The following is a 27058-nucleotide window of genomic DNA, read 5'->3' on the forward strand; positions in this document are numbered from 1 at the left end:
ACATTTTATATTCTTTCTCATATTTAATGATTAGAGGGTTGCTGTTTTTTAAAACCTGTAAATAAAACATTTCATATCTTCCATTTTAAAAAGTTACATGAAGAGATTTTAAAAATATATGTAATCCTGAAATAATTTTTCCTTTTTTCAGTAATTAAACCTTAATAGAAAAACATTTCCAACATTTCATAAACGAAGTTTTTGGTTCTGTTTAGAATGAGTTATATAAGCTATTTAGATTACATACTTAAAGACTACTTGTCAGCTAAGCTATTTTTCTATGGAAAAATTGAATGTTTTTCAGAGTATTAAGTATAAAGGACTATATCAAGTTTTGAATCTTTGAATAATCCAAATATATGGTCTGTACCCTTTACATTCTCAGCAGCCTTTTCTCCTTGCTTGTGGAACACTTCCTTGAATTGTCAGCAGGTATATTTATAAGATGAAAATCAATTTTATTGTTGATTTATTATTGAGACCAATATTCATTATGCTACCTAAAAAGGAGATCTCATGATGAAATAAATTTGGAAAATGCTCTTGCTAATTTCCCTCTTTCAGTGAACCACACAATATACATGAGCATGTTAAAGGCTCTGATAAGTCCTGCAATAAACCAAACTGCTTAATGTATATGTTAATTCACCTGGTTGTTTCTCAAACTTATTTCACCTGACAATTACTTTTGTTTTGCTTTACATAAACTGTATAAACATCCTGTGGGACTCTGCTTGAGTAGAACATACTTTGGGTATCTTAAATAAATGTTATTAGAAAAGAAAATTGCTGCTTAACCCTTAACAATAATTTAAAGTCAAGTGTAAATCATGTTTGAATTGTCTATTGATTTGGCTACCCATTACCATTATTGCCATCTCTTCCCCAGTCCCATGGGGCACAAGGCCCTAATCATAATGTTACAGATGGTACAGAGATGATTCACAACAATGGGAAATATAAGAAATGCTATCAGGAACAAAGAAACACTTTAACAAATAGAAAATAATCCAAAAAGAAATGACTGCCTTACTTTAAACACTTCTTTGCTATAAAACAGAAAGTGCTATTTTGAAAAGTAATTTAAATAACTCTAGGTTCCTGCTCTGCCAAGTCTCAAGGGACAGAATTGACCTGAGATGACTATTGTTAGTGCCACAGCTTTGATTACATGGACTTCACTGTGACCCTAGAGTGATGGTCTTTCCAGTGAAAAGCAATGAGAATACTCAGAAATATGCTGCTTCAAGATAATTGTCTCAGATTCCACAACCATATGGGGTGAAATCTTCAAGGCACTATTAAGAGATCTCTGTATTGTAGATTAAGTGTGTGTGTGTGTGTGTGTGTGTGTGTGTGTGTGTGTGTGTGTGTGTATGGGTTTTAAGATTTAAAATTAATTCAAGTTAATAAGAGTTTCTGTGCATATCCCCTACACCATTTTCTGGGACATGCTTAACTCAATCACAATTTTTCTCCTATGAAGTTCATGTGTTAAATGTGGAAAAATTATACACATTTTTAAAAAAGAACATACAAATATTTACATGTCCTTCAACTGAAGTATTTCCAATAATACTTTTTTGCAATAATTTTAACTTTCTGTATTTTAACCAGGCAAAAGCCACTGCATTTTGAAGTCGATTACCTTACAGAAGAGTTGTTCTGAGCAAGAGGTAATTTTGTTCCATTTAACAAATGTAACCTCAGTTACCATGAATATATGATAAACCACTCAGTAAAGAAAATATTTCATTACTTGTACCATGTGTATAAGACATTGGCTATTGTAAAGTTTGGACTTTTAAAATATTTGGAATTGGACAATCATTTTAATTTATATGTATATTTACTTTTCTTTAATAAAAGATTACAAATTAAAAGTTTTCTACCTTCAGATTATTCAGCATTTAGTTTCTTTACAATTACAAAATGCTTTACGACAAGTTTCTCATATTTATGACACTTTATGACTAGTGATGTGTTTGGCTCGTATTATGCTACTAAAATGAAGGCTTCTATTTAAAACATTTAGTGAATGTGATTAATTCACCTTAGAAAATGACTGTGAGCAAATTTTATCTGCATCAATTCTATTTTCAGTAAAAATATCATTTCAGAGTTTGGGGCTGACACTAGAATGTAGGTTTTCTTACAATAGCATTTTAAAATTTTAAACAGTTAATTTCTTGAGAAATTATATGTAAATCACACTTTAAAATTCACCAAAGGACTCTATTTTTAAAGTCAGTTCTGCAGTTAAATAATTTTCATTATACAAATAATCAAATAATCACCTCTTGTCTACACACACACACACACACACACACATACACACACACACACACACACACACACTCTAGTTCACATGTGGTGTTGTTAGGACTTTTGTATATCTCATATTTGTAAGTCAGGTCACAACCAGATAGGAAATATGTATATTGACTCCACTATAGAGGCTAAAAGACTTCTGCTACCCCTCTGATGCTGTTTCTATGTCCCTATCAATTTTCCACATTGCAGCACTGGCTAACAAAACATTGTCTAATACTCTATTTTCCCATAGAAAGGCCTGAAATGAAGTACAGACATCATCATGTTGTGGCCTGAGCTTCTCTTTTTGAGTCCTATGGTGTTTTCACACAAAAAGTTGAACAAAAGGATTTGTTTGGTGAAAACACCAAATTTATATGCCAACTTTTGGGATTTCCTTTCTTTGATTATACAAAATGACCAATTATGAATATGTAAATAAGAAATACTTATGACAATATTGGTATAATTATAGTAGAGGTTAAAATATTTTCTTCAATACTTGAAGCATATAGACTTTCTGGAAAATTTCAGGATACCAAAAAAAAAAAAAGGAATTTATTAGAGATGATGTGATGGAAAATATAAAATTAACAATTTTATTCGTAATTGTAAATTGCAGGCTTTTTATGTCTCCTCATTATTCACTAATAAAAATTCTCTGATAGAAATCTATAGAACTTATGGATAAAATCTTTAAATTACATTATACAAATACTAGAAAATAAGTATAACTGTCAAGTTATAGTACTCTGAAAGTGTCTCCTCAGTGAAAGTCAATAATCAGATTATATATATAAAAAAAAAACTATGGAAAGACGTATAATTAATGATACCAAAGATTTTAATACATTGGAAAGGCCTGGAGATGTTATTAGGTGCTATTCATTGTCTTCCCTGGCTTAGAGTGACAACACCAGGATGGCTGTGTGTCTGGCCAGCCTTGCGATTCAGCGTTCTCTACCATTTATTCCATTTAGATGCTTAGCTGACTAGGTTGAATTGTGCTAAGGTGTCTCAATGTTTTAAATTCATACTTGAAACAATTTGGAACCTTCCCTCAGGCGCTCACTGTTCTGCCTTCTGCAGTGCTGCTTCCCCAAATCCATCCACTCACCTTTCCTTTCAGCTGCTTCGGCCCTGGTCAGGTAGTAGTAGAAGTGATCCAGCTTGTCAGGCTGCTCTTCCAGGGGTCTCTGCAGCCAGAAGAGGGACCTAACTTTTGCAGCCTCTCTCAGGGCATCCCACTTCTCCATCAGAGCAAAGAGCTCAGTAAAAGACTTATGATAACCATCTCGCAGCATGTCCACACAGATGTTCTTCTTGTATGAGTTCCGGTAACTGGGAATAAGAACAGAACACTGAACACGTTATTTTAATCCTTTAAATCTGTGCAGTGTTTTGATCTTTATAATAATTAAAAGTTGAATCACGCTGCATTTTTTCCCTCAGTGGAAGCACTGAAAACAATCTTGACCTCAAACACTTATAACTGAACAACTTCAGTTTAATGAAAGATGCCAGGAACTATCTAAATACAGTAATTTTAGTGAAATTACATTATAAATATATCAGTTCCAGAGCTGAGCTCCCTTTGATAAGGACAAATAAGCTAGCTGACTGATGTTTTAGTCTGTTTGGGCTGATATAACAAAATACCCCTGACTGAGTAGCTTATAAACAACTGAAATTTATTGCTCAGAGTTCTGCAGGCTTTAAGTCCAAGATCAAGGCTCCAGGAAGGTCGCCTTCTGCTGAGGGCCCTCTTCCTGGTTCACAGCTGGCATTTTCTAGTCATATCCTCACATAGTATAAGGAGCTAGGGAATAATCTGGAACCTCTTTTATAAGAGCACTAATCCCATTCATGAGCGCCCCACCCTCCTGACCTAATCACCTTCTAAAAGCCCCAGTGTCCTACAGCTTTGGGGATTAGGATTTCAGTACATGAATTTTAGGGAACACAACATTCAGACCATAGCAACTGACAGTATCCAAAAATACTTAATACGTTAGCCACCCACCAAAAAACAAAACAAAAAACCAGTAAGGCAAGCAAAATTTAAATGTGCTGTCGAATATCAAAACAAAGCTCTATTAAGTGGTTTCACTGTATATTATGGAGGTTCATTCATTCATTAATTCATTTATGCAGAAAATGTTTATTGAAATCTCTTGCTAAATATATTTTAAAAATTATTTTCAGTTAGGACTAACTTAATGATTTGTTATGTACTATTTCACTTCTAACAATAATAAATCATATGCAAGGAGATGAAATGACAATTGAATAGCCCATTTATTTATCCAACAAATAGCTATTGAGTTTCCTGCTAAGTGCCAGGCATTGTTCTAGACCAAATAGATTCAATGCCCTTGTGAAGTGTATATTCTAGTGGGAGAACACAACCAACAAATAAGCAAACAAATCATAAATAATTTCAGATGATGAAAATTGCTATATAGGAAATAAAACAGGGTTATGGAATAACAGCTCTGTGGTGGCTATTATTACACTAAGCAAGAGGCCTAATGATATACCTTTATACTAATTATTTTACATTTTTAAAAATAGTAGACAATTAAATATTTAGAACTGACTTGATGTGCTACTACTATCAATAAGCATTTCAGTGTGGAGTGGAGACAGTCTGGAATTAGAACACCCAAGGTTGAGGTCAGCTCTTTCTAACCTCTCTGGACTTCATTTCTTCTCATCTGTGAAATGTGTATATTAATCTGTATTAATCTATGCCCTACCTACATCACAGGATTCTTCTAAGAACCAAGCAAAATTATGTATGTGAAGATGCTCTGAGAAACATTAAGTCCTGCAATAGACTCACCCTACAGAGTTTAAAAAACAAATGCAACAAAAATGCCCAGCTCCCATCGCCAATAATTTTTTACTCAGGGGATCAGCTTAGGTCTAGAACAAAATACTTACAGTGAGAAAGGGAGTGGGGAGAGGGAAGTGAAAAAAAAAAAAGGGGGGGAAAGACCCAGATCATGGACACCTCAAAGCCATGGTAAGAAGTTTGGACTCCAAGCTAAGAGTGGGATAGAGCCGTAGAAGGGTTTGGGTCAGGGAAATGAGTCAAAGAGATTGTCTTTTAGAAAAATCATATGGAAGGAATGTCCCAGCTGAACTGCAACCCTCCTCCTCCTGCACCTGGTGGCCAGTACAAGCCACCTATTGTTATAGAACTAGTTCACAAAGAGAGTAAGGAAACTGCAGTCCCAGGCCAAAAAGTCAAAAACCACCATCTTGTCAAAATGATGACCAAAAATATTTGAAGTGGAGAGGACAGGAGCTATCACAGATTTTTGTTTCTGCCCTTTAGCTGAGAGTGCGGAGAAGGAAACAGTGAGATGCTCAGAAGGGCCAGGTCCTCTCTCCCCTCCCCCCACCCCCCTGCCCCTACACAAGGGCATGGAAAGGCAGCAAAAGTCAATGCAGAGACTTTCTCAGCAGAAGAGGATTGGAACCAGCCCGCACAATGTCCCATAGCCTCTGAATGGTACGGGCCCAACACCGTAATTGTCTAGCGGGCTCCGAGTGTGTGACATAAGAGTTAATGGGAAGAGAGGGTTGGTATGTTTGCCGCAATGTCGCTGGCCACAGCAAGGGGATGTGTGCTAAAAGGCTGTCAGATGCGCTGCCCACTGGGGACGGAAGGGGGACACAGCTGTAACTCTGCGGATAAGCAGCACTGTGGAGCTACTGAAGGAGTCAGGTCAGCATATTTCCAGAGCTGACAGAAAAGGATGAATAGAGTACATCAGTGACGGACCCCTGGACAGCATCCCATAGGTGAGGAATGCATTCAACTCCAAGGAAGAGAAAACTCGGCTCACAGCGCCTCCAAAACTAGAGGTTTCTATTTCTCACAGCACAAGACACCTAAGGGTAGGCAGCTGCTGGCCTTGGTTCCATGGCCTGGCAAGTTCAAGGCCCATGCCTCTGGGATTATTTTATCCTTCCCCTCACTGGTCACTGGAGGGCTGCCCCAGCTCCAGACATCATGTCCACCTTCAAGGCAAGAAGAAAGGCGAGAGTTCGGTGGCATCAGCTGTGTCTTTCTCCATTATTGGGGAAAACAAAAGCATTCCTGCAACTTCTGTTGGAGTTCCACTTTGGTTCCATGGGTGAGAACTGTGTCACTTGGCCATCCCTGGCTGCAGGAGACTAGAAAAACAAATATCCTGCCTGTTTTGGGGCACACTGCTGCCCCCAAATGAAACTGGAGTTATGTTAGCAAAGAGGGAGAAATGGATACCAGGGAGGCAAGTTCAACGTCTATCACAAGGTCCTAGATTAAGACCAGGGAGTAAATGCTGACAAACTCCCACTCCGAAGTTTGCCAGATAAAACTGGGCAGGATACCCAGTTAAATTTGAATATCACATAAACCACGAACGATTTTTTCTTAGTATTATTAGTATGCCCCAAATATTGCATGGGAATACTTACACCAAAAAACTTTGTTTTTTTGAAACTCAAATTGAAGTGTTATGTTGTATTTTTATTTGCGAAACCTAGTAACCCTATTTCCCTCTACCCTGCACCCATGCTGTGTTGCTTCTACATGGGAAAACAGGGTGAGGGGAAGTGTTAGAATCTGAATAAGCTGACAAATCACTGAATTGGACTGACTTTACCTAAGAGGGATGAGATTGGAATTTTACACTAGGGAGGATCAAGGCTTAGGGCCAGGAATTAAAATTAAGTCATAAAAAAACAAAGACTTTCAATTTAGCATGCTTGAGCTTGTTGACTCTGAAATTCACACCAGATCCAAGAGAACAGAAGCGGGAGCAGGGAGAAGAAACGGGAGACTCTGGTGTTCACGCAAAGGAGAGGACACGGGGGCTGAACTGAAGTAAGGCAGGGGGATAAATAGAAGTAGGTGGATTCAATACATATTTAGGAGATAAAAATACCGATTACTTGGTGACTGATTGGATGTTGGGGTTGATGGAAAGAGAAGAGCTAGGGTGACAACAGGAGTCGCGTGTGGGTATTTGGTAATTTGCTAAAGAGGGGAACACAAAAGAATGAACAGGTTTGGGGAAAGATAATAAGTCTGGGTTCAGATAACTTGAGTTTGAGGAGACTGAAGGGGACATCCAGATGGTACCCAAAAGGGCAGTACAAGGGATGGTAAGGAGGTTTGAGGGGACAGGGGCTGGAAATCCAACCTTGCCTCAAACAAGCACTGCCACACAGAGAACAAGCTTATGGTTACCAAAGGGGGAAGGTGGGGAAAGGGACAAATTAGGAGTTTGGGATTAACAGATACACACTGCTCTGTATAAAATAGATAAGCAGGGACCTCCCGTATAGCACGGGGAACTGTATTCAATATCTTGTGATAACCTATAATGGAAAAGAATCTGGAAAAGAATATCTATATGTATACATATATATATATATATATATATATATATATACACACACACACACACACGTATATATAACTGAATCGCTTTGCTGTATACCTGAAACTAACACAACATTGTAAATCAACTCTACTTCAATTAAAAAACAACAACAAGCACTGCCACCTTTGTATGTCTATGCCTTGGCTGCCATCATGTTTTCCTGTGAGTGAAGAAAGCATACTGGGGCAAAAAAATTATAAATAAAAATTAGAACGTTGATTTAAACAATGAAAATGAGTACATGTGAGGAGGCCATCTCAGTTCTAAACCCAGCTGGGACAGAAATGCAGAACATCATTCCCTAGGCCTTATTTCCCTCACCTGGAAGACGAAGGTGCTCTGGCTGGATTTGGTCCACCCAGCATCTCGTTTCATGTCCACAGACTCCAAAGTATTTTTGGAAATGGCACATTGTGTGTCATCTTGGTGGGACTTGATTTCAAAGACTCCCCAGCCAAGGGGTGGATCAGTGACCCAAATTAAGCCACTGGCCTCTCTCCCAGGATTTTGAATGTTGAGGCAAGAAACACAAAGATGTAGAAGGTTGCTGGAACTCAGTCAACCTGGCAGCGACATCCTGACTAGAGTTGCAAGTAGTTCTTGCTGCCTAGATCCATTCAAGTGTCCCATGTCTTTTCTTTTGAGCCGGGTTCTCCCCTAAATTCAGCTAGTTACCAAATATCCTTCTAATAAAATCATTTCCATTTTATTTGGTCAGAATCAGTTTCTGCTCCCTGTGAGCAAAGAATACGAACTGCTTCAGAAGGCACTGTCTTGGTACCCAAGACATTTTTCAGCTTCAAAACATCCATGATATATAATTAATATCAATTTTTAAAATTTCTAGTAAATTTTTTAAAAAGACCATTCTTTGCAAAAGAGATTTCAAATAGAGATGTATTTAAAATGCCTATATAACTATGCTGATATCATCTCTATTTTATACACAGTTTTGTGTGCACACACATACGTACGTATGGTATTATTTAAGCCTCATTACTAATATTTGAAAGCCAGAAAGAGCAGTTAGTGTTTTACTAAATGGGTTCCTATTTCAACCTTCATAGTTAATGAATATCATTTCTTTTAGCCAGAATAATTTTCATCTTTTAAATTTGCTATCTGAAAATATTTATAAAATTGTATGTCAATTTCTACCATTATATGTGAATTTCTCAGGCTTTATATTTCATAACAGAGAATCATAGCCCAAGTTTACTTGCTTACAAAAAGGAATTTTTAAAAAACGCAAATAGAAATACAAAGAGAATCCAAATTCATTATTTTATTTATTTCATTTGGACATGAAGTTATTAGTCTTTGGTTTTATTTACATATTAAAACAAATACTTATCTAAATTAAAACATGCTCTTTTTAAGTATCAGAAGAAAAATCTCCTTGACCTGATGTCACTATACTGGGTGGAAGCTAAGAATTCTAGTAAAATTTCTGGAGAGATTTGATATTATGGAGTTTGAGGAGAGTTCTCCTGATAGAAAAGAGGCCATTCATAGAAGTAGAAGTTGTGACATTCACAGATATGCTGAATATCTAGAAATTTACATCCTAAGGAAGATCTTTGCCATTGCAGATACCTAAGGCTTTACCAGGCTAAGGGATGTAGCTGGAGAAGAATGGTTTTAAGAATGGAATTAAGTGGTCATGCATTTCATATGGATTTTTACTACTATTTAAAGGCATTATTCAATAGAGATTCTAAATATTTTGAATTTACATCCAAATTTCCCCAAAACTTCTAAGTTAAAAAAAAATCTGTATACTGGAATAAAGTAAATCTGAACAATCTGACATAACTCCATAGCAGTTGAATGTGTGGAGATGCTGGGAAATGGGGAGCTTTCTATTAAACAGCCACAGAGGAGATATTATATCATTTTTAAATTCTACCTTAAACCATTTTAAATAGCTACTATTTATAGAGCACCTACGATGTGTCAGACATCATTTCTAAATCACACAATAACTCTACAAATACTACTTCCATTTTTACAGATAAAGAAACCATCTTCAGTGAGGTTGTGAGTTGCCCAAAATCATATAAGCTAATAAGTGGCCGGGGTGGGTTTCACACTCAGGTTTCTCTGATTACAAATTCTGAATTTTTTCTCTTTACCACATTGCCTCCTATTATATCAAATATCATTAAGTTTTCTTCTCCTCCTCATCATGCACACATTTTTTGGGTTTATTTGTATTGATTGTTTAGAAATTTGACAGCATTATACAAGTATGATGTCACTCTCCAATTAGAAAGCCATTATCTTTCTTGGGAGTAATATATACACACCATTATATGTAAAATAGGTAAACAACAAGGACCTATAACACAAGGAACTATATAACAAGGAACTATATAGTTCCTTGTGTATAACACAAGGAACTATACTCAATATTTTGTAATATACATATATATATAACTGAATCACTTTGTTGTACATCTGAAACTAACACAACATTGTAAATCAACTATACTTCAATCAAAAAGAAAAAAAAAGAAAGCCATTTTCTTTATCCATGTTAATCCACATTTGCTCTGGACTGGGGAAAGAGACTGGTGTTATTTTGTGACTCAGAGAATCCCCTTCCTTAAAATGAGGGAGCAGACAACCAGTAGCATCCGTGCAAAGCAAATTAAATAGATGCGATTCCCACACAAGGGTGTAAAGTCTAATGGGGAAAACACCGACAAACATAAAACAAACATAAAAAAGGATAATACTGTACAAATATGAAAAACGTAAATGAATAGCTATGTCAATCTATCTTATTCTCTTTGTACTTAGGTATTTATACTAGTTATTACATGACCTTTCAAAATTAAAATGCATTATCAACTATTCTAGTATATGATTAATATATTTAACATATTTTTTCATAAGTCACACTGAAATACTGTATCAAGGTGAAGCTGCACATTCAGTAAAATATTTCAAAAGCAGTTCAATAAGCTCAATACTTTAAAACAAGATCATAAAACTTTTATTTACTCTGACAAAGATAAACTCAAAAGATATGCTATACCTAATCAAAAGTCAGGATAATACCTTTATTCCATTAAGTTAATATTTATAAGTCACTAGTGGGTTATCTATGTGCCAGTAACAACAGTCTTGCATTCATATTGTAGGGATAAATGTTATTGGAATCACGACGGGATAATTACATTGACTCTTAAATGAATACTTAAATAGCTTCAGTTAATATAATTTCCATGGAATAAAGTGAGTCTCTATTCTTACTCATACTTTTCAGTGTAGGTAGATATTAGGTATAATTTGAAGGAAAAAATCCATTTCTTCACACACACACACACACACACACTCACACACACTGATAAAACTCATATCTCGTATGGATATGTTTTATAGTTTTTTTGTGTGTATGAAAAGGATACTTTTCTTTCCTAAAAAGCTAAAACAAGGACATAGCATTTCTTTAGCCACATAAATACATAAAGAGAGAGGAATTAGAAAGAAAAAAATTAATTATGTTTTAGATGATTTTACTTTAAAAGCATATAGAATGCTTTTACAATGAAAACGGAAAGCGTTTTTCTTAATATTACCCACTTAGGTTTTTAACGATTGATATGGATTAAGAATACTATCACTCATACGTATTTTTGTGTAATAAACCATTGGAGTTGAGATTTTTAGAACTTTAAATTTATTTTCTATGTACTTCAAAATAGAGCAAGAAAAAAGTTTCAATACAGAAAAGGCTCTTTTTAAATTTAAAGGATTTCCAATGAGTTGACTGGTCTCTGGGGGCATCTACTGGAAATTTCACAAACTGCAGTCACATCATGTAAATGTGATAACTTTCATTATCCATTTTAATACAGATATTACTTTAATTGGTATGCAAATAAGGTGACACTCAAAGAAGATAAATGTAAAGTTATGCATGGTATTCTATCTCATCCATCTGGTAACAACAAAACATGTAGCTGTCTTTGGGATCAGTCAACAAATACTCAACTGTTAAAAATGTAAATAGGGCAGGTGGCATATCACAGATTAACAGTTTCCAAACCATCCAATTCTCAAGCTTGGAAAAATTAAAAATATATTCTAGAGAGAAACATATACATACTTAGTAAGGAATTTTTATTAATCCAAATTAAATGCATATAAAAAGCACTTTTGGGCTTCCCTGGTGGCGCAGCGGTTGAGAGTCTGCCTGCTGATGCAGGGGACACGGGTTCGTGCCCCGGTCCGGGAGGATCCCACATGCCGCGGAGCGGCTGGGCCCGTGAGCCATGGCCGCTGAGCCTGCGCGTCCGGAGCCTGTGCTCCGCAACGGGAGAGGCCACAACAGTGAGAGGCCCGCGTACCGCAAAAAAAAAACCACTTTTAAAATTATGATGGTTTCTCTAAAACAAATTCATTTTGTATCTCAGTATGTCCACGAATCATAAATAACCTGGTAATCAGTACTTATTTTCTATATAATTTAATTTGACTATTCATGTGTTACTATCTCAAAAAGTATTTAGAATTTGTTATACTTGGAACAAAAGAATGTATCTATCATTATAATATTACAATTAGAATTAGTTATTAATATAAATATTGTTATTAATTTTCCTTAACATTTTTGGAGAATTTCTTTAAGAAAAATGAACATATAATGAACATGATACAATCATTGCAGCTCATATACATATATATATTTTAAATTTTATTTAGTTAGTATTGGCTGCGTTGGGTCTTCGCTGCTGTGTGTGGGGAGCAGTGGCTACTCTTCGTTACGGTGTACGGGTTTCTCATTGAAGTGGCTTCTCTTCTTGCGGAGCATGTGCTCTAGGTGCAGAGGTTTCAGTAGTTGTGGCTCGTGGGCTCTAGAGCGCAGGCTCAGTAGTTGTGGTGCACGGGCTTAGTTGCTCCGCGGCATGTGGGATCTTCCTGGACCAGGGCTCGAACCTGTGCCCCCTGCACTGGCAGGCGGATTCTTAACCACTGTGCCACCAGGAAAGCCCCTCATGCATAGTTTTAACATATATTTAAAATAAACCAAATAACTCATAATATTATTGCAGTTGTGACTAATCTTGTAACAGGAATTTTTAGTATCACAGGCATTATAAAAATCTTGATTTTCTTTGTGAAATATATTGGTCATATTTACTTTAAGAGAAAATATTTAAAATAATTATAAGGATATATCTATTGTGCTATACTTAATTGTACTATAATATACTTTTTATTGCTATAATTTTATATAAACCCCTCTAATAAAGATTGAAATATTTAACATTTTAGCTTCATTCCAAAGAAATACCACTACGCATGTGTAAGTTTATAGTTTCTGGAAACTTCACTAGAATTACCATCCAAATAAATGTGATATCACCTTTAATTGTATAAACTGAAAAAACTAATCAACATAAAATGTTATCAAATCAGAACATAAGTTATTAATATAGCAGGACTTTTGTTTCAGTTTAGATTTAGATTCATTTTATAGCTGTATATACTTGATAACTAACTAAATAAATAAATAAATTCCACCCCCAAGAGGTTATGGAATATAATTTTTTGTGATTTTCTAAACAATTAGAAGTTTGCTAATTTGAATTTTTAGAGGAAACTGTTACATATACAAGTTTTGCTTTGTGTTTTTTGAAAATACAAATTTTCACCTATTAATAATCAAACTTAGAAAGCACAGTTAGATTTTCAACATTTTAAAGGTATATGTACATTGAAATATTCCATTTGGAAAACAATTATTTAACTAACTTCAACCTTTAATTCTTTTCTAAAAATGTTAATAATAATAACTAAGAGAGTTTACCCCATGGCATTTTGTAAATGTGACTATTACTAATTTAATTCTTTCGACAAAAAATAAAATACTAAAAAATCTGATCAGCAAAGAATTCTCCCAATAGCACAGTAAGAATTCACTTCAACATGAGTGATTTTTATTTTAGGATATATGGGCTATAGGTGTAGAATGGAACAAAGATGATTTCTCAGATTCGATTATGTTAGAGCTGGTATTTAGCACAAAAGGCAGTAACTTTTTGCGAGATCAATAAATGTTAATCTGTCAAATAGTATTTTTGCTGGTGATTATTAGCCTTTATCAGAGGAAAGCTGTGGTTATTCAGCAAGCAGTACTGACTGCAATCCTTACAATGTCTTTAAATGATTCCCTTAATAATATAAAGGCATTTTTTTATGTGTATACCCTGTAAGAATGATTTACTCAAATGATTTCCATTCAGTCAAATATCTGAAGTACAGTGATCATCATCAATCAGGAAGGAATAAACTATGCATCAATCAATATAAGGTATTACCAAAATATTTACCCATGTAGCTGTCACACACATTTTCTTTACTGAAAGATTTTCTTTACTGGAAAAATCTCAAACTTAAACACATTTTTAAAGTATTTCATTAGCAGTTCAGTGAAAAAGCACCAGAAGAAACCTCCTTATGTGAGGCTAATTACAGATATAATCTTTATAAATGGTCTTATTACTTGCAAACCCCTTCAAGAAATTCAAACTTTTTAATGAAAGAATGTTTTATGCCAAAGATCAAACATGGAAAGGTATAAAATGAATGTCATTGTTTAAGAAGAATTTTCAGGGAACATATTTTCAACCCAGAAGTACCACACTTGAATCCAAACACCTTTGGCTAAACGAAGCAATCGTATCAAGTCTTGTACTTTCAATTTACACTGTAACTTTCCAATATAGGAAAACATAATTATATAACCAATTTATATTGATTATATTGTTACTTATCCAGTTAAATATAGCCTGAAAAATAAAGCCTAAAAATAACCTTAGCTTTTGGATTAAGTTATAATGATTAAAAAAAAACTGAATAAATAATATCATCCTGTCAGATTCTGTATCCTACTATCATGGCAATAAATGTAAGAAAAACAAAAAATAAGGTTCATGCTACAAACAATGGACTATACACACATGTAAACATGATCATTCTAGCTCAACGCCATATTTTTGTCTAAATTAGTACTTACAGTTTTAATTAACATAAAGCTCCATATAATATGAGTCACTGTTTTTTTTTTTAAACAATTCAGTGATTGCTCTCCAAATTTCTTGAAATTCAATTACTTAGGAAATTTTGTCTCAAATAATATCACTTAAAACTTTTCTTTCAATTCTTCATCTTTACACCTTTATAAATAAAAGAACTATCAATTTTCCACATAAATTGAGGGAAATAATCAAACTTTAATAAAGATGGAAAGCTGGAGAATATAAAGACAAAACTTAGTAAAAACAACAAGTTGCATTAAAAAGAAAACTTCAGCTCACTGTATTTTTTTTTACTAAAGTATGTCATACATTTTATCTTTGCAAGAGTTTGACGAATTTTGCAAGTAAAATTCTGTTTCCTCTACACTTGCTAATAGTCATGAGAATCTGTAGTTTGCACCTTCCCATTAAAAATGTATTGTATTTTTTTGAAATTATTCACCCCGCCTTTTATCCAGATCATGTCTTTGAAAGGAGGAAGTAGATAATAAATGGAATAATTCATGATTTCCCATTAAATATGAAACTTTCTTTTGCAGAGTTTAGAAAATGAAGTTCTACATAATGTACAAAAGTTGATTAGAACTTTTTTAACCTTTTCAGGAAAAAACCTTTCACATTAAACAACTGCATGTGGAGGTTTTCTTTGGGAAAAGTAAACCAATCAATTCCTTATACCTATGGCTTTATCATACATATTCAAATGTTGCTCTTTCCAAACATATATCCCTTTATAATGTGTAAGTAGTTATTAAAATGATGGCAAGAAAAATAGTGTACATTGGGCTATAAACATGACAAGTATCTAAGAAATATATAACTGATGTTTAAATTACAAAGGGAAAAATCACATAAATTAGAAATGAAAACAAAACATTATTTGTGCTCTTTTCAGCAATGTAATGGAAGATAGCATGAGGGTAAATAATAAAACCTACATTTAGATGTCTCTTATTATGGCATTTCTTCTAGTGAGGTAATATTTTGTCATGAGAAAAAAATATGTACCTTTATAAAGCTTTTCCTTGCAAAACTAGCCATTGGATTCTGTTAACTACATTCTTTTTCTTTTGCCTTTTTTAAAAATTAATTTTAATTGGAGTATAGTTGCTTTACAATGTTGTGTTAGTTTCTACTGTACAGCAAAGTGAATCAGCTATACGTATACATATACCCCTCTTTTTTCTTTTGCCTTTTTTTAAGATTAAAAAAACCCAAAAAACAAATGAGTTTTAGGCTCATTCTTGCTCTATCATTCTTTATTTCTTGGATGAGAAATCTGGAGTAAATTTAACTGAAGATAAATGTCAAGTTCTGACTATTTTAGGGCAGCTGGTGACCTCATTAGGTTTTTAAAAATTTTTTGTGTCATAATTCTTTCCAATAAATATATTTCAACTTTCCCCATATCAAAAAATAAATCAAGAATATATTTTCCCCTTTCAAACATGAATGCTTAAAAAGGTAACTACCATGTTGTAAGCCATGTGAAGAAACCTTTCATACTGTGTGCTCTTTAATTACCGTTGCAAAGGAGGTATGCATTACACATACAAACAGTGAAGCCAGGATTTCTCACAAACTATATGTACACAGTGATCAAACTTCCAGAACATACTTTTCATTTTACATTTAGTAAAAACTAAATTAATAAAAACAAAAAATAAGTTGATAATTTTGAAGCTTTTTTCAGACAACATCTGTATATAGCTATCTTATTTTCCTGAATGTTGCATTTTATTGCATTTCCTGAATGTTAATTTTATTGCAGCTATCTCAAACATTTAGGAAATTCCTACTTATAACTAAGACCTTAGGGTATATCAAATCAAATATGTGCATCAATAAGAATATTGGAAGAACAAAAGGAAGTATTTGTGAGAAGATAAAAGAGCCTTGAATTCAAACTTTTAAAAAATTGTACGAGATAGATATATAGTAGGGATTATAACTTCCTTGGGATGGAGAACATGTTATTTGTTCCTTTTGTATTTTTTTATAATAGCGCAAATGCCAACACAAATAAAGATTATATAATATTATTAATATCAAATAAAATAGAATCAGGGCATAAAAAAATTAAAAGGGCATATGAATATTAGAGATTCATAAATAGATTATTTTACTGAGAAATATGGCAGCTAGAAAACAATACTCCTAATAACAATAGCTTCAAAATATATAAAATTCACAGAAAAAGGAGAAATTGATCTTAATATATTTTTTTCAGAAAATTATAAATTAAATAGAGGGAAAAAAGATTTGAATAACAATTGTCTAGCTTGATTGAAATAACAGGCTCAATCTAATTATTAGATTCTGATCGTTTTCTGTATGAGAACTATCTACCAAATAGAAAATATATATTTAGTTTTCAGACATACAAGGAATATTTATAAAATTAATCATGTACTGGCCACACTAAAAATGTCATAAACTGATATCACATATGGCACATTTCCTGAGCACAAGTATATATTCACTCCTCAATCCTGCATTCCCTCTTGCAAAAAAAAAAAAAAAAACCAAAAAGCCACAAGAAAAAACTATTCACCTGCAAATTTATAAATACACTTCTAGTTTATTCATGGCCAAAAGGGGAAACCACTGTAGAAATTTTTATACACTTAGAACTGAAAGAAAAAAATTAAACATTAAATCCTGGGGGAAGAAATCATCATGGTATTAAAAGGAAATTTATAAGTTAAATTCATTTGTTAGAAAACAAGAGCAACACTTGGGAGTGAAAAAGCTAGCTTTCAACTTAGGATGCTAGAAATAAAATCCTAACAAATTAAACAATGGCATGAAGTCAAATAAAGGACAGGGAGGGAAATATTAAAGGCAAATGTATGAATTCATAAAATAGAGAACAAAAAGTGTGACCCATAAAACAAACAAACAAAAAACCTGGTTATGTGAAAAGACAAATAAATTTTGCAAGTACTTTATAATCAAGAAAAACAAAAATAGATAAGTCGTCAAAATTGTACCAGGAATGGAAGAGATAATATATCTTCTATTACAATTATAGTAACTGCTAACTTTTAGTGTAGCAAAAGAAAAGAAAATTATGGGTTAATATTATTATAATTTAGATACAAATTTCCCTCATACCACTCCCCAAAAAAAGAACTCATAGCAAACTAAAAGCATAATGAATAAGTAGGGTTTATCCCAGAATTCCAAGAATGGTTCAAAATTAGAAAATCTCTTAACTTTATGATAATCTCAGGAGATGTTAGAAAATTATTTAGTAAAGTTCAAAATTCATTTATGATTAAGAAAAGTGGAAACTAAAAAATGAATTCTCTATCTTGGTAATATGTATCTATTAAAACCCTATAGCATAAAGCTTCATGTTTTGGGATACATTAGAATCATTTCCACTAAAGTAAGGAATTTGAAGGGATCCCTGTTGTCACTCCTATTATTTAACACCACGTACTGTTAAATGGACGTGCTTGCCAATGTGGGATTCAATATTTTAATGATACCAATTCTCCTAAAATAACATAAAATCAAGGCAGTCCTTATAAAACCTCAATTATATTCTCCTGACTCTTGGCAAGATAATTCAAAATTCATATAGAATGGTTAATGTACAAGAAAAACCTGATCATTTGGAACAAAGAGGGGGACTGTCTGCCAGATATAAAATACATTTTAACTATGTTAATAAAGTGATTTGTGGCACTGACACAAGAAAAAACAAATAAGTCAATGGAACAGAATATATATGTATATGTGTATGTATACACACATGAAAATTTGGTATTTAATAGAAGTGGCATTTCAGTTCAGGGGAAAGTTTTGGGTACAACTGATCTATCTGCAAATTTTGTTGGTTGTATGTTTTATATATTAATATTTCTATATTATTATTTTTGTATATAAATAATATAGATGATAGCATATGTTATATTACCTTTCCACATTTAATGGAATATTTAAGTGATACACAAATCTCAATTTCCTAATCATTTTCTTGACCTTAATGTATGTGTTACGTATATATTAAACCTTTATCACTAAGAACTTTCAGGTGCTTAATCACAATCGTTTTAAAGCAACTTTGTAACATTCATTTTGAACTTCTGAGTTAAGTACTTTTTTTCTTAGCCCCCTAGCTTCCTCTTTCTTGAATTCTCTTTTCTAAAGAGGCCTAAAGTGGCCTAAAGTGGCCATTTGGGGCAGGGATGAAGGGTCCAGAAAGACTGCATAGGAAGAGATGTTTTCCAGTCCTCATATCTGAAAAGATTTTTGTTTTGCCCTCAGTTTTGATTAATAGTTTATCTGGGTACAGAATTCTAAGTTAAAATAATCGTTCTGCATATCTTAAAGACATCCTCCCTTTTTTTATAGAACCAAGTATTATTACTGACAACTGTGATGGTAGTCTGATCTTTGTTTCTTGATGACAACCATTCTCCCAAACCCTGAAAGCTTCTAGTACCTTCTCTGTATACTTAGCATTTTGATATTTCATAAAGATGTATTGAAGTGGGTTTTTTCTTTTCTTTTTTTCCTTTTTCTTTCTTTCCTTTTTTTTTTTTTTTTTTTGTTGTTGTTGTTCTTTCCTTTCTGGTTACTTTGGTAGTCACAGCCCAAAGAGCTGTGGGTTTTTTCCAGTCTAAGATATCTGTGTCTGTGTCTCTAACCATATCTCTATCTCTGTCCATCTATATCTACCTATATAGCTATCATCATTCATTCTCTCATCTCTTTCTCTTGGATAAATATTCACCATCTGGACTGTGTTCTGTATCTTATGCCTTTTAAAATATTTTCTATATCTTTTATGTTTTTATTCTACATGTTGATAGCCTTATCTTTCTTTTCCATCCTTTCCTTTGAGTTTTAAAAAATATTTCAGCTACCTTTAATTTTGAAGAATTCTTTTTCTTTAAATGATTTCATAGCATCAGGTTACATTTGAGGGGTGTAAGATTTTCTACAACGTCTGTAAGGAAAGAAATTGGAAATCTCTCAAAGTTCCTCTTTTCCCTATAGAAACTGTTTCAGCTGACCTTGAGTGTTCTCTTTGTTCATCTTTTTTCCTTTTGTATTGTAATATTTTCTCAAATATCAGAGGCTATTTGTCTATTCATAATAATGAAGTTCTCAATTTCTTAACATAGGTAGTGAATTTGGGTTTCCTCTGTTTGCAGGATTCATCCTGAGATTTATGGGTTGGGAGAGCACAAGCTGGCTATTCCTTGCACTGATGCCAAATGAAAAGGACTCTGTAAGGTACACCAGCTTCCCTGACAGGAGCTCAGGCCAACTGTTACTTTTTAAGGTTTTTTTTCATCACTGTTTATGAGGAATATTATTATTCTGTGGTTTTCTTTTTATGTAATGGCTTTTTCTGGTATTGGTATCAGGATAATTCTGGTCTCATAGAATGAGTTGAGAAGTGTTTCTTCTATTTTATTGAAGAGTTTGTGCCAAATTGATGGATTTTTTTTTTTTTCCCAAATGTTAGGTAGAATTCACCAGTGAAGCAAAATGGGCCTGGAATTTTCTTTGTGGGAAGTTTTTAAACTATTAATTCAATGTGTTTAGTGAATCTACTGCGATATCTATTTCTACTTAAGTGAATTTTGGCAGTGTCTCACGAAATTTAGCCATTTCTGTAAGTTGTTGAGTTTACCAGTATAAAGTTTATTTCCTAATTAGCGTTTTAATATTTATGTAATCTGTAGTGATGTGTCCCCTCTTTCACTTCTGAAATTGTGTCTTCTTTCTTTTTCTCTGACCATTATGACTAAAGATTGATCAACTTTACTGATCTTTTCAAAGAAGCCATTTTTAGTTTCATTGATTTTCTCTACTGTCTTCCTGTTTTCTGCCCCCATTTTACTACTCCTTTTTCTCTATTTTCAGTTTAATTTTTTTCTAATTTTTTAAAATGAAAACTTAGGGCAATAACTTTAGACATTTCTATTTTTCAAATATAAACATTTTAATGCTATAAACTTCCCTTTAAGCACTGCTTTAGCTTCATCTTACCAATTTTGATATACCATATTTTTTTAATTCAGTTCAAAGGATTTTCTAATTTGCCTTGATTTCTTCTTTGATCTATGGTTTATTTAAAAATACGTTGTCTAGTTTCCAAATTTGTGGGGATTTTTCAGAGATCTTCCTGCCATTATTTCTAATTTAATTCCATTGTTGTAAGAGAAAATAATTTTTAGGATTTAAATCCTTTTAAGTATATTGAAATTTGTTTTATGGCTCAGGATATCATCTCCTTTGAAAAGTTTTCCACGTGTACTTGAAAATAATGTGTGTTTTGCTGTTGTTTGGTGGAATGTATGTAAATGCCAATTATTTAAGCTGATCAATGGTATTGTTCAAGTCTTCAATATTCTACTGATTTTTTAATCAATTATTGAGAGAGTGGTGTTAGAATCTCCAACTATAATTGTGGACTTGTCTGTTTTTCCTTTTCCTTCTATCAGTTTTTGTTTTATTACTTTGAAGTTCTGTCATAGGAACACAAACATTTAGGATTATGTGTTCTTGATGAATCAACTTCTTGTATCATTATGAAATGTTACTTTTTATCTCTGGTAATATTCCAACTGCTTTCTGAAAATGTATTTCTGAAAATCTTGGAATCTCTCATTTTTCTTCCTTTCCTATCATGTTAAGAATTTACTATCTTTTGGACATTTTAGTGGTCATTTCAAATATAGGAAGGAAATGTGTTTAGCCATCCATCTTGATCTTGAAGTAGAAAAACCCCTAAACTAAACTCTTAAGAGCATTGCCTCATTCAGCAATGTATTTCTGTGGCTACATTGGCTGTAGGATAAGGGATTGTTTCAGACAAGCTTAAGGGGATTTTATGGAAATATGAGTCAGGGTTATAGAATAACTGGGTCCTTACGAGGTGAACCCAGAGGGAGGTTCTAGATCCATAACAGTACTGGGAATTCACGAGGAGTCTAGAAATCTGATCTCTGATTCATGCCTGATTCATTTTCTTTCTAGCTTGTTCATTCCTTCCTCTCTATGAATCATTTTTTCTGTCTCATTGTTTCTGCTTCTTTATAACATTAGATTGCCTTGGTCAAAGTACTTAATCTCTCTATGCCTTGGTCTCTGGAAGTAATAACAAGGTTTATTTCCAGGTTTATTGTGAGGATCACTAGAAACACAGACCAGCACACAGTATTAATGTAATATGTCTTACCCATTACTATTTGGCCTAAAATAAAACCTGGCTAAGAGATGTAATATCTATGACTAGCTGCCTATACATCCATTTCATTATTCATTAGGTGTGCCAAGTTTTATTATATTGCTCCATTTTTCTTATATAAGATCATGTGATAACTTTCTTTTGGAATTTAGTATCAGGAAAAAGCTTATCTCTCTTGAAGAAATGATATGTTTCCTTTCATCGGGTAATGAGGATTCTCTAGTCCGTCACATCTCCCCTTTTGCCCAGTCTGCCCAGAAGTTCAGAGTGAAATTTAATGTTTCTTCAGGGGAACTATATTAACCCTGATGGGGAGTATATTTATATACTTTTCCTTTATTTGCCTTTCATTTTCTATATATAATCTGACAGCTATGTAATATAAAACATTAATTTTAAGTTTCTTCAATCCTCTCCAGAAAGAAAGTTAACAAGAAATAAAGCATTATTTTATGTAAGTCAGAAGAATCTTAAAGGAGAATGAAACACTGCTTTCAAAGAACTCTGAGTCTAGAGAAGAATCCTTTCCTTATGGCAATTCACAACAAGAAAGACATTTTACATTGCAATTCAGTACATGTACATATATATTTCACATATGTATGTATATGAAACAAAATGTAAAAGCACTAATACTCAAAATGTTCTGATCTCTTTGTAAATATTAACTCAATTAATCCTCATAACCATTCCATGAGCCAGGCCCTCTTATTGTTACCCCTATTTTTTACATGAGAAAACTGAGGCACAGAAGGGTTAAGTAACTTGGCCAAAGTTGACCAGTTACCTTGCTAGTAAGTATAAAGCTGGGTTTGAGTCCAGGGAGTCTGGTTTTAGAACCCATGCTCTATTTCATTACATCTGGCAACCCGCTCTATGTAATGAACCCCTTTCTAATTCTATAGTCTTTCATATTTTAAATGCTTATCATGACACCCAAACTCATGGGTCATAATCACTACCCACTAATGGACCACAACCTTAGATTTTTAAACATTAATCAGGAAGGAAAAAAAACCCAAAACACATGTACATGACTGTCAATGGCTATTAAGAGAGTTCAAGCAGGCACTCTGAACTCTTACCATGTGAGTGAGGATGGATCAAAGGAGGCCTCACAGGGCAAGAAACAGTTAAGCTGAGACTGGTAGAGAAGTTTATCAAGTACACAAGGCATGGGAGAAGGAGAAGGGCATTTCAGGCAGAGCACATATATAAGGCTACAAAGGGGTGAAAGATCCCCATTCATCAACTGCCCCAACATCTGTGAGCCAGGCACTGTATGAGTACTGAGGATGCACATGTGAGCAAAGTAGCCATGGCTCCATACATACATACAAATACACACTATATATATTTATTTATAAACATATGTGTATTTATAAACACACACCTCCCAGCTCAAAGTACAGAGTATTTAAAATGATCTCAGAGACTCATCCCAGTACAAAATTTTGAAAATTTCCAAATAATCTAATTAAAAATAATAGAGGAAAAATATTTCCTACAAATTTATATATTCAATTTAATAGACCAACATATGCATTGTGGGACTCCCAGAAGGAGAACAGAGATTCTTTTAAGGAAAGTGGTGAAAACTTCCCAAGTTTCATAAATGTCATGAATATAAATATTTGAGAAATTCAATAAACTCTAAGTAGGAAAATTCAAAGAGATACACATTGAGGCACATTATAATCAAACTCCCAAAGGCAAAGACAAAGAGTGAATCTTTAAAGCAGCAATAGAGCAACTCAACACAGCATCCTCAATAAGGTTTTAAGCAGATTTCTCACTAGAAACTTTGGAGGCCAGAAAACAGGGTCTTTTTTTTTTCTTTTTTAATTGGGGTATAGTTGTTTTACAATGTTGTGTTAGTTTCTACTGTACAGTGAAGTGAATTATATATTCAAAATGCTAAAAGAAAAAACTGTCAACCAATAATCTTACATCTGGCAAAACTGTCCTTCTAAAGTGAGGAAGAAATTAAGAACATTCCCAGATAAACAAAAGCTGAGGAACTTTATTTCTACTGGACCTGCCCTGCAAGAAGTGCTAAAAGGAGTTCTGCAGGTTGAAAAAGAGTAACCTGAAGTCATATGAAGAAATAAAAGTCTCAGTAAAGGTAGACACATGGTCAATTATAGACGCTAGTATTTTTGTAACAATAGTTGGTAACTTCACGTTTTGTTTTCTACATAATTTAAGAGACTAATGCATTTATAAAAATAATTATTCTAAGAACTAGCAGTACTGTATATTTGATTTGTAACTCCACATGTTGCTTTCTACATAATTTAGGATATGGCATTAAAAAAAATAATTATTAATGTATGTGTGGGAGCAGAGGGTATCTGTAAATCTCTATACCTTCCTGTCAGTTTTGCAGTGAACCAAAAACTCTAAAAAAATAAAGCCTTTCAATAACAAAATGATTAGTTTGTTTTTTGGATGCAAAATGTATAAAGATGTAGTTTTACAACATCGATAATCAAAAGAGGTAGGAATGGACCTCTCAAGAAGCAAAGTTTTTGTATGTTAGTGAAGATAAACTGGTATAAATTCAAAACAGAGGTTATAATTTTAGGATATCAGATGTAAGCCCCATGGCAACCACAAAGAAAACAGTTACAGAATATACACAAAAGGAAATGAGAAGGGAATTCATTGGTTTCACTACAAAAAAAAAAAAAATCAACATAAAAGAATACAGTAATGCAGGAAATAAGGAACAAAGAAGCTATAAGGTACATAGAAAACAAATAGTAAGTGACAGAAGTCCCTCCTTATTAGTAATTACTTTAAATGTAAGTGGATTAAACTCTCCAATCAAAGGACAGAGACTGGAAGAATGAATTAAAAAACGTGATCCAACTATGTGCTGTCTACAAGACACTCACTTTAGATCCAAAGACACAAATAGGTTTAAAATGGAATGATGGAGAAAGATATTTCATGGCAACAGTAACAAAAAGAGAGTAGGGGTGGCTATACTAATGTCCGACAAAATAGACTTGAAATTAAAAAAGGGCTATAAGAGACAAAGGAGGCCATAATATATTAATAGCAGATCAAATACAGGAAGAAGATACAACTGTCATAAACGTTCATGCACTTAATAAGAGACCATCAAAATAAATAAAGCAAAAATTGACAGAATTGAGGGGAGAAATAGACAGTTATGCAATAATAGCTGGAGATTTCAATACCTGACTTTCAATAATGGATAGAACAACCAAACAGAAGATAAGTAAGAAAACAGAGGACTTGAACAATACAATAAACCAACTAGATGTAACAGATATATGCAGAACACTCTACCCAACGACAGAATACACAGTCTTCTCAGGGGCACACAGGACATTTTCCAGGATTGACCATATATTAGGCCAAAAATTAAGTCTTGAGAGATATCACACAAAGTACCTTCTTTGGCCACAACTAGAGTAGTCATTAAGGGAGGAAAAACTGGAGAATTCACAAATTGTGGAAATTAAATAGCACACTCTTAAACAACCAATGGATCAAAGAAGAAATCACAAGGGAAATTAGAAAATACTTAGAGATGAATGAAAATGAAAACACAACATGGCAAAACTTATGGAATTCAGTGAAAGCAGTGCTAAAGGGGAAATTTATAACTATAAATGCTTAAATTTATAAAAAAGAAAGATCTTTTAAAAAACATTTAAAAACAAAAAGATCTCAAATCAACATTCTAACCTTACAATTTAATTAATTAGGAAAAGAACAAACTAAACCCAAAGCTTTCAGAAGAAAAAAAATAATAAAGATTAGGGCAGAGATAAATGAAATAGAGGATAGAAAAAGAACTCAATGAAAACAAAAGTTGGTTCTTTGAAAAGATCAACAAAATTGAGAAACCTTTAGCTAGATCAACTAAGAAAAAAACAGAGAAGACTCAAAGTACTACAATCAGAAATGAAAGTAGGCTTTGCTGTACAGCAGAAACTAACACAACATTGTAAAGCAACGATACTCCAATAAAAAGGAAGAAATGAAAAAGGAAGAAATGAAAGTACTACCAATTTTAGAGATAAAAAGGATTATTAGAGAGTACTGTGAACAGCTCTATGTAAAAAATTGGATAACCTAGATGAAATGGACAAATTCCTAGAAACAAAACCTACCAAGACTGAATCATGAAGAAATAATAAGCCTGAACTGACCTATAACTTGTAATGAGTCAGTAATAAAAAATCTCCCAACAAAGAAAAGCCCTGGATGATGGCCTAACTGATTCATTCTACCAAAAATGTAACGGACTAACACAAATTCTTCTCAAACATTTCAAAAAACTGAATGGGAGAGAACACTTCCTATTTTGTTCTATTAGGCCAGCATTGCCCTGATACCAAAGTCAGAAAAAAATACTTCAAGAAAAGAGAACTACAGACAAATATCTCTTATGAACATTAATTCAACAAAATACTAGTGAAGTGAATTCAGCAGCAAATTAAAAGGATTATACATCATGGCCAATTGGAATGCAAGGATGGTTCAACATACTAATACTTATCAATGTAATACATCATATTAAAAAAATGAAGAAAAAATTACCATATGATCATCTCAATGCAGAAAAAGTATTTGACAAAATTAAAATACCCTTTATGATAAAATACTCAACAATTTAGGAATAGAAGGAAACTGCCTCAACATAACAAAACTCATATATGAAAAACTCACAGTGAGCATCATACGCAACAGTGAAAGACTGAAAGCTTTCCTCTACGATTAGAAACAAGGCAAGAAGGCCCAGTTTCATCACTTCTATTCAACACAGTACTTAGAGCAATTAGGCAAGAAAAAGAAATAAAAGGCATTCAAACTGGAAAGGAAGAAGTAAAATTATCTGTTTCTAGCTGTTGGGATTTTTATATGTCAAAAACTCGAAAGATTCCACAAAAAGCTATTAGCACTAATAAACAAATTCAGCAAAGTAATAACAAATTCTGGATACAAGATCAACATTCAAAATTCAGTAGTATATGTATACACTAAGAATAAAT

General features: G+C 33.3%; 1 protein-coding gene across 3 annotated transcripts in view; it reads right to left on the bottom strand.

Moving 5' to 3' along the window:
* TTC29 (tetratricopeptide repeat domain 29) overlaps positions 1–27058 on the bottom strand; it is a 255369-nt gene that overhangs the window by 210982 nt on the left and 17329 nt on the right. For all 3 annotated transcript variants that reach the window (XM_060147135.1, XM_060147136.1, XM_060147137.1), the window contains exon 5: positions 3431–3654. In XM_060147135.1, coding sequence (XP_060003118.1) covers positions 3431–3654 — 224 coding nt within the window. The remainder of the gene's footprint in view (positions 1–3430; positions 3655–27058) is intronic.

This window comes from Lagenorhynchus albirostris, chromosome 4 (genome assembly GCF_949774975.1).
Source record: "Lagenorhynchus albirostris chromosome 4, mLagAlb1.1, whole genome shotgun sequence".
NCBI classification, from domain to species: domain Eukaryota; kingdom Metazoa; phylum Chordata; class Mammalia; order Artiodactyla; family Delphinidae; genus Lagenorhynchus; species Lagenorhynchus albirostris.